The sequence below is a fragment of the Rhinoderma darwinii genome, chromosome 1 (assembly GCF_050947455.1).
Source record: "Rhinoderma darwinii isolate aRhiDar2 chromosome 1, aRhiDar2.hap1, whole genome shotgun sequence".
Classification (NCBI taxonomy): Eukaryota; Metazoa; Chordata; class Amphibia; order Anura; family Rhinodermatidae; genus Rhinoderma; species Rhinoderma darwinii.
In genome coordinates this window covers 531,551,936-531,565,303 of record NC_134687.1, presented here as the reverse complement: position 1 = coordinate 531,565,303, position 13,368 = coordinate 531,551,936, and the positions used below count along the sequence as shown (strand labels likewise).

At 41.1% G+C, this 13,368-nt stretch overlaps 1 protein-coding gene across 1 annotated transcript in view; it reads right to left on the bottom strand.

Annotated features, from left to right (window-relative positions):
- Positions 1-9,923: 9,923 nt before the first annotated feature.
- The window catches only part of LIX1 (limb and CNS expressed 1), a 157,208-nt gene continuing 153,763 nt past the window's right edge, over positions 9,924-13,368 (bottom strand). The window contains exon 6 of the mRNA XM_075837082.1: positions 9,924-12,105. Within this exon, the coding sequence (XP_075693197.1) occupies positions 11,821-12,105 (285 nt within the window). The 3' untranslated portion in view covers positions 9,924-11,820. The remainder of the gene's footprint in view (positions 12,106-13,368) is intronic.

The following is a 13,368-nucleotide window of genomic DNA, read 5'->3' as shown; positions in this document are numbered from 1 at the left end:
CGGATCCGTGAAAAACGTCCGTGAAAACGGTGATGGAAGTGTGCATGAGGCCTTATTCGGCAGGTACTGACGGAATTGAAGCCTCACTTTAAAATGTACCAAGGACTCATCAATAGAAATACACTTCTCGGGGGTGTATGCTTGGGATAACCGGGCACTGAAACGGTCTAATAGGGGTCTCCGTTTATACAAACGGTCAAAACTAGGGTCATCTCAGGGTGGGCACTGGAAAGAAGCGAAGTATTGCCTCATTTTTATTTCTTTTTTTAGGTTCCAGTTGAGTTCTGAAGTTGCCTATAGATTAGAAACCCCTATCAAACACCCCATTTTAGAAACTAGACCCCTCAATGTATTCACAACAGCATATAGAAAGTTTATTAACCCTTTAGATGTTTCACATGAATTAAGAGCAAAGTAGAGGTAAAATTTACATATTTATTTATTTTTGTCAGAAAGTCCTTTTTTTCCATTTTTTTTTTTCTGTAAAAAGGAAGGTTTTACCAGAGAAACGCAACTTAATACTTATTGCCCAGGTTCTTCAGTTTTGAGAAATATCCCACATGTGGCCCTAGTGCGGTAATGGCACCGGCCTCATAAGCAAAGGAGCACCTAGTGGATTTTGAGGCCTCCTTTTTATTAGGCACCATGTCCGGTTTGAAGAGGTCTTGTGGTGCCAAAACAGTGAAAACCCCCCAAAAGTGACCCTATTTTGGAAACTAGACCCCTTGAGGAATTCATTGTAGTTTTCATGGGGTTCATGCAGCTTTTTGATCAGTTTTTATTCTATTTTTAAGAGGCGTGGTGACTAAAAAACAACAATTCTACTATTGTTCTTCAGACCCTTCGAGATCCTGCAGCATTGTCCTGCAGTTGCCCCCAGAGCGTAAATCAGATATATACGACACCAAAAAAGTAGGAGGAAGAACTTTTTATTTAGTGGATTGGAAGGGGTTTGGTCCAGAAGAGAGGTCCTGGGAGCCAGAGGGGAACCTCAATGCTCCTACCCTCATTAAGAAGTTTCTCTCTTGCTCTGGCCCCAAGAAGAAGGGGCGTAAGAGGCGGGATACTGTAGCGCCCATGACCACGCACCGTCAGGATTACTCACCCCCCAACAGCCACAGCCATGGATCAGTGAGCGATGGGCTACATCTCCTCCCCAGGAGAGGCCAGCACTCACTTCCGCTCCGTTCGGCTGTGAATTATATGAAAATAATTAACAATTAACCCATAACCACCCTGGACCACCCTGGACTATTAGAAGGGCCCTGCCCCTTCACTCATTGCCTGAGCATTTTGTTTACCCGTGTTAGTCTTGCAAATCATCCCTTTGTGTTATCCTGTTCCCAGTGTTCCCGCACCTGCTACCTTTATGCTATATCCCTTGCTACCGTTGTTCCTGTGCCTTAGAAGTTGGAGTCATGTCATGCCTCTGTTCACGCCTGCTGTATTACACCACGCCTGGTGTCATCTGCCACGCTTTGCATCATCTGCCGTCTGAAGTACCTTCCGTACCTAGCCACTGCAACTGTCTGGACTATTCAGATACCCTTGTGCTGGACGTTGTATTATTGGGTATTCTGTTGTTTGGTCAGTATAGCAATATTATTCAGTCACTATGTGGTGGTAATATGTTGTCATATTATGGAGGTATTATTCAGTAACAACATGGGGATATTATTAAGTCACTATGGGGTTATGGTGTGGCGATATTATTCAGTAACAGTATGGTGGTATTATTATGTGGTGGTAATATGCGGTCCTGGTGTGGAGGAATTATTCAATAACAGTATAATGGTATTATGCAGTCACTATGTGGTGGTAATTTGTGGTCATGGTGTGGAGCTATTATTCAGTAACAGTATAGCAATATTATTCAGTCACTATGTGGTGGTAATATGTTGTCATAATGTGGAGGTATTATTCAGTAACAGCATGGGGGTATTATTAAGTCACTATGGGGTTAGGTTGTGGCGATATTATTCAGTTATAGTATGGTGGTATTATTCAGTCACTAAGTGGTGGTAGTATGTGGTCATGGTGTGGAGGTATTATTCAGTAACAGTATGGTAGTATTATTCAGTCACTATGTGGTGGTGATATGTGGTCATGATGTAGCGGAATTATTCAGTAACAGTATGGTGGTATTGTTCAGTCCCTATGTGGTGGTAATATGTGGTAATGATGTGGGTTTTTTATTCAGTAACATTATAGTGGTATTATTCAGTCACTATGTGGTGGTAATATGTGGTTATGATGTGGGGTATTATTCAGTACAAGTATGGTGGTATTATTCAATCACTATGTAGTGGTAATATTTGGTGATGGTGTGGAGATATTATTCAGTAACAGTATGGTGGTATTATTCAGTCACTATGTGATAGTAATATGTGGTCATGTTGTGGCGGTATTATTCAGTAATAGTATAGTGGTATTATTCAGTCACTGTATGGTGGTAATATGTGGTCATGATGTAGCGGAATGATTCAGTAACAGTATGGTGGCACTATTCTGTCACTATGTGGTAGTAATATGTGGTCATGTTGTGGAGGTATTATTCAGTAACAGTATGGGGATATTATTCAGTCACTATGTGGTGGTAATATGTGGTCATGATGTAGTGGACTTATTCAGTAACAGTATGGGGGTAGTATTCTGTCACTATGTGGTAGTAATATGTGGTCATGGTGTAGAGGTATTATTCAGTAACAGTATGATGGTATAATTCAGTCACTATGTGGTCATGATGTGGGGGTATTATTCCGTAACAGTATAGTGGTATTATTCAGTCACTATGCGGTGGTAATATGTGGTCATGTTGTGGCGGTATTATTCAGTAACAGTAAGGTGGTATTATTCAGTCACTATGTAGTAGTAATATGTGGTCATGGTGTGGAGGTATTATTCACTAACAGTATGGGGGTATTATTCAGTCACTATGTGGTCATGTTGTGGAGGTATTATTCAGTAACAGTATGATGGTATTATTCAGTCACTATGCAGTAGTAAATGCGGTCATGGTGTTGAGGTATTATTTGGTAACATTATGGTGGTATTATTCAGTCATTATGTGGTAGTAATATGTGGTCATGTTGTGGTGGTATTATTCAGTAACTGTATGATCGTATTATTCAGTCACTATGTAGTAGTAATATGTGGTCATGGTGTGGAGGTATTATTCAGTAACAGTGTGGGGGTATTATTCAGTCACTATGTGGTCATGTTGTGGAGGTATTATTCAGTAACAGTATGGTGGTATTATTCAGTCACTGTGTGGAGGTAATATGTGGTCTTGTTGTGGCGGTATTATTCAGTAACAGTAAGGTGTTATTCTGTCCCTGTGTGGTGGTAATATGTGGACATGTTGTGGCGGTATTATTCAGTAACATTATGGTGGTATTATTCAGTCACTAAGTGGTGGTAATGTGTTCATGATGTAGCGGAATTATTCAGTAACATTATGGTGGTATTATTCAGTCACTATGTGGTGGTAATATGTGGTCATGTTGTGGCGGTATTATTCAGTAACATTATGGTGGTATTATTCAGTCACTAAGTGGTGGTAATATGTGGTCATGTTGTGGCGGTATTATTCAGTAACATTATGGTGGTATTATTCAGTCACTAAGTGGTGGTAATATGTGGTCATGATGTAGCGGAATTATTCAGTAACAGTATGATGGTATTATTCAGTCACTATGTGGTCTTGTTGTGGAGGTATTATTCAGTAACAGTATGATGGTATTATTCTGTCATTATGTAGTAGTAATATGTGGTCATGGTGTGGAGGTATTATTCAGTAACAGTATGGGGGTATTATTCAGTCACTATGTGGTCATGTTGTGGAGGTATTACTCAGTAACAGTATTTTGGTAATATTCAGTCACTATGTGGTGTGTCTCTCTCTCTCTCTCTCTCTCCATATGTCTTCAGGCTTGTGCCCCTGATCTTTTAAGACCCTAGAAACGCCCCCGGCTGTCAATGATTGGGAACAGTCTTGTTTACACTGAGAAGCTGAACACCCATACTGACCTACTAATGCTCACACTGAGGGTTTGTTACAATATACTCAGTCTAGGCAATTCTCTGGACACAGAAGTAGCATAAATATATTTTTTGTCCTTGACTCCAGGCTGATTGCTCTTACCTACACGGATAGGTTGTAACAAACGCTCAGCTGTGTGAAGGACAAAATCAAGACAGGTTCTCAGCCTCCTAATGTAAGGAAGAATGTCTCCATTGTCTGACAGTATGTAGATTTCCTGAAAACAGTGAGGAATTAAAACAGCAAATTGCCTATCAATTAGATATGCCTTAAAGCTATGATTCTGAATATGAGAGGTCCTTGACCGCAGTTCTTAGTAGAGATCTGGCCACTGGGACTTGGAGATAAAATAACAGCCCAGATTTTAGTTGGGCAGAATATCTTTACTTTCTATTAGTATGTTTAAGTCATGGAGGGTCATGAATGAACATAACTGTAAGGTTAAGGCTACACACTTTTATCACAGTACTCTTTTTACAATGACTCACCTAGTTCGGATTCTGAGGATTGAGTGCAATTTTAGTCAAATAATTAGGTAAAGTATTGTATTTTGACAGTTGCAGGCACATGTAGCGTTCATATAACCCTATGGGGCCTCAACTTTTAAAAAAAATAAAAAAATTGTAATTGTGGAAAAAAGTTGCATAGTGGGTAGGTATAGTGATCAATTCTTACCCACACCACAGTCACAGCAGATGCCATGCCTGTACATAGTTTTTTTTAATGCAGTAGTATGCACTGTTCAGCCATAACATTTTGAAACCATCTGTCTAAAATAGGGTTGCACGTTGCATCGAAACTTCGATACTGTTTCGATGCTGTGCCCCCTCAAACGGTTCAATACTGTTAATTCATGTATTTCGATACTTAGCTGTGCGGCTGCACAGCTTAGTATAGTAACACATGAATGTTGTTAGAGTGGGGCTGTGGCTGTGTGGTACAGTCATTGCCCCGCTCCTGAGTCCTGACAAGTGTGCGCGTGCGGTAAGCATGATGTGATGCGACCAGCTCTGCACTAATGATTGCCGGCACTGAAGACAGAACATGGCGGGCGCACTGCAAAACACCCCAATGTTCCGTTTTTAGGGCCTGCGCCGCCGCTCATTAGTGCAGCGCTGGCTGCATCACCTCATGCTGACCGCGGGAGCGCACTTATTGTCAGGAGCGGGGCAGTGGTTGTATTACACAGCTGCAGCCCAGCTATAATGGCGGAGATCAGAGAAACCTCTTATCTCCGCTGCTATTCCCCTGAATGCTGCGATCAAAGCTGACCACAGCATTCATGGGGAAAATGAAAAAGGGGATGCCCTTTGGATCGCATCACAGGGAATCCCTGTGATGCGATTGAGGGACATACCATATAGGGGCAGACAGCCCAGGGTCCATTGAAGGACCCCAGGGCTGTCTGACCATATTTCCTGTTGTTAGGGCATACTTAGGTACATCGGAAAATGGAAGAACTTTTTTTTTTATAATTATTGTTGGCAAAGTATCGTGTTGGTATCGAGTATCGCAATGCTAGACTAAGTATCTGTATCGAAGTCCAAATTCTGTTATCGTGACAACCCTTGTCTGAAATGGTGTAGGTCTCTCTCGGGCCGCCAAAACAGCTCTGACCCGTCAAGGCCTGGACTTCACAAGACCTCTGAATGTTTCTGTGGTCTCTGGCACCAAGACGATAGTATCAAATCCTTCAAGACCTGCACGTTGTGAAGTGGGGGCCTTGATGGATCGGACTTGTTTTTTCTCAGTACGTCCCACAGTTGCCGAATTGGATTGAGATCTGAGGTTTTAATTTTTTGTCATGTTCCTCAAACATTCCTGAGCCATTTTTGCAGTATGTCAGCGCACATTATCCCGCTCAAAGAGGCAACTGCCATTAGGTAATAACGTTGGCAGGAAAGGGTGTTGTTGGTCTGTAAACATTGCCCAGAAGAACAATGCCCAGATCATCACACTGCCTTCCCTCTCTTCCTTTATTCTTCCGACAGGGCATCCTGGTTCCATCTCTATCCCAGGAAAGGAAGGCACATGCACGCGGACATCCAGTGCTGATGCTCACGTTCCCATTGTAGGCGTTTTTAGTGGGGGTCAGTAGCTACGCAGCCCCATACACAGCAACCTCTGATAAACTGTGTGTTCTGACACCTTTCTATCATAGCCAGCATTAGCTTTTCAGCAATTTGTGCTACAATAGCTCTTCTGTTGGATCAATGAGCTTTGGGCACCCATGACCCTGTCGTTGGTTCACTGGTTGTCCTACCTTGGACCACTTTTGGTATGTTCTAACTACTGCATACCAGGAAAACCCCACAAAGAACCTGCTTTTTGGAAATGCTCTGACCCAGTCGTCTAGCCATCACAGTTTGGCCCTTGTTAAAGTCACTCAGATCCTTACATTTGTCCATTTTTCCTGCTTCCAACACATCAATTTCAAGAATTGACTGTTCACTTGTTGCCTAATATATTCCACCCCTTGTCAGGTGACATTGTAATGAAGTAATCAATGTTGTTCATGTCAACTCTCCGTGGTTGTAATGTTGCAACATTACAAATTATTGCATCGCTGTATTTTTAAGAAATGGCAATAAATGTTTCTATTTCTATAGTGACAGCAGTTAATTGTTTTTCATTTATATATATTTTTTTTTTCATGAAACTTATTGCAAAAAAGTGGAATCTTATAGAATTGACTGTACATCTTTATTTAATCATCAACTAAATTGTCATTTAGAACAAAGCAACAAAAATTACATCTTGTATTATAAAACCCCAAAAAAATAAAAAGAAGTAAAAATCTGTCTACATAATGTCAGACACTATGGGGGGGATTTATTAATAGTTTTCTAACGTAGAAAGGGAGCAATTGCCCCATAAGTCGTAATTTGCGCAAAAGATTGCGACTTTTAGGGCATTTATGTGGACAAATCATATAAAAGGGGACAGGGAATTCTGCAGCCTTACACATTTACTATACTTTACATCAGAAACTGGCATAAACAGTAGCGTAACTATAGGGGTCGCAGCGGTCGCAATTGCGACAGGGCCCTGAAGCCAGGGGGGCCAGCGGCCACCCGCACTACATCACTGAAAAGTTACTATAGTAACTGGGCCTATGTAATAAACTACACGGGCCCCTGTCACTATAGTAACTGACAGTACTTTCCCTCCTTCATTCCGGAGTGCAGCGGAGGTTCTGACGTCACAGCGCTGTGCGCAGCGCATGACGTCACGACGCTATGCGCTGCGCACAACATCTCGACACTCGATGGATTGAGGACCTCCGCTGCGGCCGAAGAGTTGGGTAAGTTTAATGCCACTGTCTTGCTGAAGCTGATGGGTCGGGGTCCAAGTGTGCAAATTCAGTTTATTATAATTGAATACAAGTAGTATAAACATACTGATCTCCCCTACCAATGCTGTTGTATATGCTGGTGTAAAACAAAAATACGGGAAATTAACACAAAATTTTAAACTATTGTAAACACAACCATCCAGTAAATGTAATGTTTTTTTAAATAAATGACACAGTATGCATGTACAGTGATGTGGCTCTAAAGCCATCTACTTTCTTACCAAAGGATACTGTACCTGTGCACTATTAATTTAGAAGGACATTATCAGGCTATGGTGATGTATGGTGTGGAAATTCAACAATAGGTTAAACTGCAGAAAGTGGAATCAAAACCATTTATATCATGAATTATTGTTTCTATGTAAATGATCAATATGTACTATTTACACACTTACAGATTTATAATTTTAGATTGTAAGGAGTCACATGATTTCAAATATGTTCTTTAAAGATTTTTTAACATTATGTTTTTGTTATGCTTAAATTTAAATGGATTTTAAACTTACTGTAATACCTCTTCTAGCCTGCAGATTTCATGTTGAAGTTGACGTGTAGAAAAGCAATCTCATCTCTTGAATGAAAGTGATTGGTTGCAAATTTTGAAAAAACAAGGGGGTTCACTAATAATATTAATTGAACATGTGTTTACTTTAATTGTATCAGTGAAAGTTTGTAAAAGTTCGCAGAAGACAAAGTCCTGCAATATATTATTTCCATAAAAGTTCACATATAAAAAACTACAAAAGTTTAGAAAGTTATAATGTAAGAAAAAGTGCAAAATACAAAGTGCAAAAAACGTGTGTTCACTTTTATAAAGAATCAAAATACTAAAAGCAAATAAACTACAGAGGCTAGATGATCTCTATGGAGAGCCATGGGGGAAATTTCACAACAAACTAATGAAAAATCTGAAGTTGTTCAGTTATCCACTTACTTAGTCAAGTGCACCTCAGCCACCCCCTCTATGAAGATATCAAAGATACAATAGAAAAATCTAAATTATAATAAAGCTTCTACTCAGATATTATTCTTATTACTGAGACACCACAAATTTGGGTTTTGGAAGTGAACACCCACACTAAGACCAGTGGAAGGAGTAAGGCTAGCCAGTTATAAGGTAACAGTTTTTAACTACTTATCTAATAGGTGTTTAACATGATCTGTAGACAGTTTTATCTATGTGGTCAACTCAAGCTGAATGGGCATGGTAATGGGGGTAATCGGGGGCATAGCTGTAAGGGTCCTTGTACATCAGCCATTTTGGCCGTAACAACGAGCGCTCGTTCATCGTCACTCGTTTGCTCCTTTCACATATGGGGACGAGCTTTCGTTATTATGATCGCTCGTCCCCATACATTTCCATCATGTCGGCAGCACATTTTTGCACAAGGAGATGTGCTGCTGACAACGATAATATTTTCTACTGCAGAAACAATACGATAAGCTATTTCCATAGGGCAATGATCGGAAACAAACATTCTGTGTATGATCGTTTGCCCGATAATTGTCCCATGTAAAAGGGCCTTACGCCAAATAATCATTCAGTTGACAGATGTGTTATGTATATGGTCAGCTTAAAATGTAAAATAAAAAATAACTAATCAAATAAACAATTCATATGCTAATAGAGAGGGAAAAGAAAACTCCCTATAAGAGGTGAACTGACCATTCGGGGAATCAGGCACTGCCCGAGGGCCCCCAAACGAAAGTAGGGAGTCTGCAGCACATTGTAGAGTCACATCTTGTAGTGTATGGTAGATGCTTCTTTGTAAATAGTATTTTTCTCATTTATTACAAATGTTATGACATTTCCATGACATTTATTAAAAAAATAATCACTGGCAGTACAGATATAGAAACAGCTAGTTTGACGGCTCACTTCTTCCAAACTTGCTGTCGATTAGCCATTTAAGATTCACTAGATGGTGCTGTAACATGTTAATCCAGGCAGTTGATACAAAAAAAAAATGGGGTGGCACATAAATAAGTGCTAATAAAAACAGTGGTCCCTTGCAACCAATCAAACTACAGTGACCACTATTGTAAAGCAAGCTGGAAAATAGAAGAGTGACTAGGTTCATTGTTATGAGGAACACTTAAAATGTTTCTCCTAAACTCTTCATTCTATCCCCATGAGACTCTAAACCAGTGGCGTAGCTATAGGGGTTGCAGCGGTCGCAGTTGCGACCAGGCCCACAAGCCTGGAGGGCCCGCAGGGCCTCCGTTGCCACGCAGCACGCTAATACAAATTTTGTATGTGCCGTGATGCCGGCACTTCCTGGTTACGGGCATGGTTTGTTTAGATGTCACATCGTACGCTCAGTGTACCATGTGACCGTGACGTCACGAGAAGTGGCGTTCCAGCCACTGTGGAAGAGCCGATGCGGAAGAGCATGGAAGACTGCAGGTGAGCTGCAGAGGGGGCCCGTAATGTATGTGTGTTGTATTGTATTGTATTGTCTGTTGTATTGTACTGTCTGTGTTTGCGGTGGAGAGAGGAGAGAAGGGCTTTAAATTACAGGCCCCTCTCTCCTCTCTCCACCGCAAACACAAACTGCATGACACAATACATTACAAACTGTGGGTCGCACTCCCCCTGGGTGGTCGTTTGAAGACCTCCGGAGGGTCGTGAACCACTCACGGAGGTTTTGCTTCCAACTGTATTTGCGTCCTCAGGACGCAGATCCAGTTGAATTTAATCCTGGAGCAAGGAGCTGACGGCTCCCTCCTCCAGCATTCACTGCCGTGAGCTATTAGCGGCTCGGCGTAGACAGGAGCGATTTAGTGACGTCATCGCGCCTGTCTGCGCTGAGTCACTCATAACACAGGGCAAAGGAGGAGCAGGATCTCCTCCTCCACCCGTCGTGGGAACGGGGATAGGTAACTTTATTATTTTTCTATTATGCACATATGGAGGAATTATACTATATAAGGAGGGGGCTGATATTGTGGCAGCTGTGAGGGGCATTACTTCACGGGAAGCTGATATGGTGGCAGCTATGAGGGGCATTACTGTATGGGAGGCTGATATGGTGGCAGCTATGAGGGGCATTATACTGTCTGGGGGGCTGATATGGTGGCAGCTATGAGGGACATTATACCGTATGGGGGCATTATACTGTCGGGGGGGCTGATATGGTGCCAGCTATGGGGGCATCACACTGTAGGGAGACAGCTATGGGGGCTTTATACTGTGTGGGGGCAGCTAAAGGGGGCATTATACTGTATGGGGCATTATACTGTGTGGGACAGCTAAGGAGGGCATTATACTGTGTGGGGGCAGCTATGAGGGGCATTATACTATATGGGGCTGCTACGGGGGCATTATACTGTATGAGGGCATTTATGGGGGGCATTATACTGTATGGGGCAGCTATGGAGGCATTATACTGTATGGGGCCGCTATGGGGGGCATTATACTTTATGGGGGCATTATACTGTGTAGGGGCAGCTATGAGGGGCATTATACTGTATGGGGCTGTTATGGGGGCATTATACTGTATGGGGGAATTTATGAGGGGCATTATACTGTATGGGGTCTGCTATGGGGGGCATTATACTGTTTTGGGGCATTATACTGTGGGTATCTATGGGAGCATTATACTGTGTGGGGAGCAGCTACGGGAAGCATTATACTGTATTGGGGCAGTTATGGGGAGCATTATACTGTATGGGGGCAGTTACAGGGAGCATTATACTGTATGAGGCAGCTACGAGGGGCATTATACTGTGTGGGGGCAGCTATGGGGGGAAGTATACTGGGGAGGTTGTTGGGCAAGGCGGCTGGCCATAGGCGCGGCAGGGGTCTTGTGGTGTTGGGGAGGGGTAGGGGGGCCCAAGCTGAATTCTTGCACCAGGGCCCATGAGCCTTTAGCTACGCCCCTGCTCTAAACCAATACAGAATAAATCTTATGGTCGAGTGTCAGTGGTTATAATGGAGCATGCTGTATCTTAAAATGTGCTCAGTGATACTGTGACGCCGAGATCATACCTTTTGCTGCTACTTTTAGTGTAACATACATCAACAGGCCTTAAACATACATCAACAGGCCTTAAAAACATACAGTCCGTGTCAGCTTTCAGAAAATGTATTATTTGATCATTTGAGGAATTGGGGACCATATATGATGCTTCATAACATCAGCTGGGCCATTACTACCTGCAATTATATTAGCAACATCTTGTACAATTACAGAGCTGATATACAAAATACATAAAGAAAAGCTGCTATTCTCTTTCTACCCAAAAAGTTGTTTTGCTACAATACTAAGCAATAATGTGTTGCAAATCACTATGAAATACACATCTCTTAGTAACAATTTCTATAAAAGTTTCTTATTTGTTGAACCTGGGTGGTATTAAGAATGAGAAGCTCATGTTTCCATTCACTGTTCTGCTATCTGACTTAGAAGCCAGAGATCTGCTAGTGATAACCATTTAAAGTAAAGTTCAGATGATCAACATGTGCAGGTGAAGTAATGCAGTCGCTGTAGATGTGACTCAGAGCTAAGCTCAAGATTTCCTTTTTTTCTTTATAGTATCGCAGCTCTCTTCCAGCTTTTCTTGACTCCTCCAGTTCCCGGAGAGCAAGTTGAAGCTCCTGAGATATGATTCCGGGAGTCTCTTCCTCCTTCATTATCCAGTCTAAGGCCATATGGCTCCTCATTCTCTCATCTAAGGAGTACTGGGAGTAGTAGGCAATAACCTCCTGTGTAGTAAAAAAAAAAAAATACAATTATTTACGTAAGAATATATCCATTGATATTATATATTTGTTTTAATTTATGTTATGTAAATTATTAATGAAAAAATAAATCACAGATAATTTACCATCTGCAGAATAGAATTGATAAGGTAGGTTTACATGTATAGAAAAGCCACAGAGATATTTTATTCAACACTTTTTGTATTGCGTAGACACGTCTAAAAACTTATGTGAATTTGTCATTTACATTAGGTTCCAGACTGAGATCTCACAGACCACAGCTCTATAGATGTGCCATGCTTATGCTTGATTATACGGCACAGTTTATAAATGTACTACTACAATTATACTGTCTAAATAAAAGCGCCATACAGTAGATATATTATACCACCATATAGTGGTATATAACAGGGCATAGAGTATCCAAATAATACTGCCATACACTGGACACAAAACCATGCCTACAGTGTCCAAATAATGGCTATGTATTGTGTCCTGGTAAAAATAAACAACGATGTCAGAAGAAAAAGCAAAAAGTAACTGAGAACTTCTGAAAAAATTGGCAAATATCTGCGAATATGAGTCAACTAATGAAACTAAAGTGCCCTATCATTCTCCATAACAGTTTAACAGATAGAGAAACATCTGAATGTGTGCTTGGTTGTTTCTGTATATCCCATAGATTTTAATGGAGAGTGACAATACATGCATGGCCGCTTTTCAGCTTGAAACAGGGACTGGCTGCCCCTAGTTGTTGGAGGTTTCCAATTGGAGACACCCATTGATCTGGCTTGTACTGCTTATTCATTGGAAGCCCCTTTAAGAAATCTAACTGTGAAAGATTTACTGGAGAATATTAATAAATCTAAATGAAATGCTATAGATGAAATCATCATAATGATAACACTGCCTGGAATATGCTTCGGTAACATCTGAATTCTTAATTTAGCCTCTTATGTTTGAATAATAAACAAAGAGAAGAGTGAATATATTTTTAGTTACAGATCTAACTAAAGAAAATTGAGACCGGACCTTCCCTAACACATGTTTTGTGAACGGCATTCTTCCACATAACACATGGTATTTATTTCACATTTCAAACAGATTCAGAACAATGGTAATTTGGTGACTGAAACACAGGATATGCTGCAAAGGGTTTACTTTAGAAATCCAGGATGAGAGTAAAATGGCAAGCTGAGGATTTGGTAATTAATTAATGTTGCATGTTTGGGTACTTTTCCGTCTGAAATTGGTTGCAAACTTGCG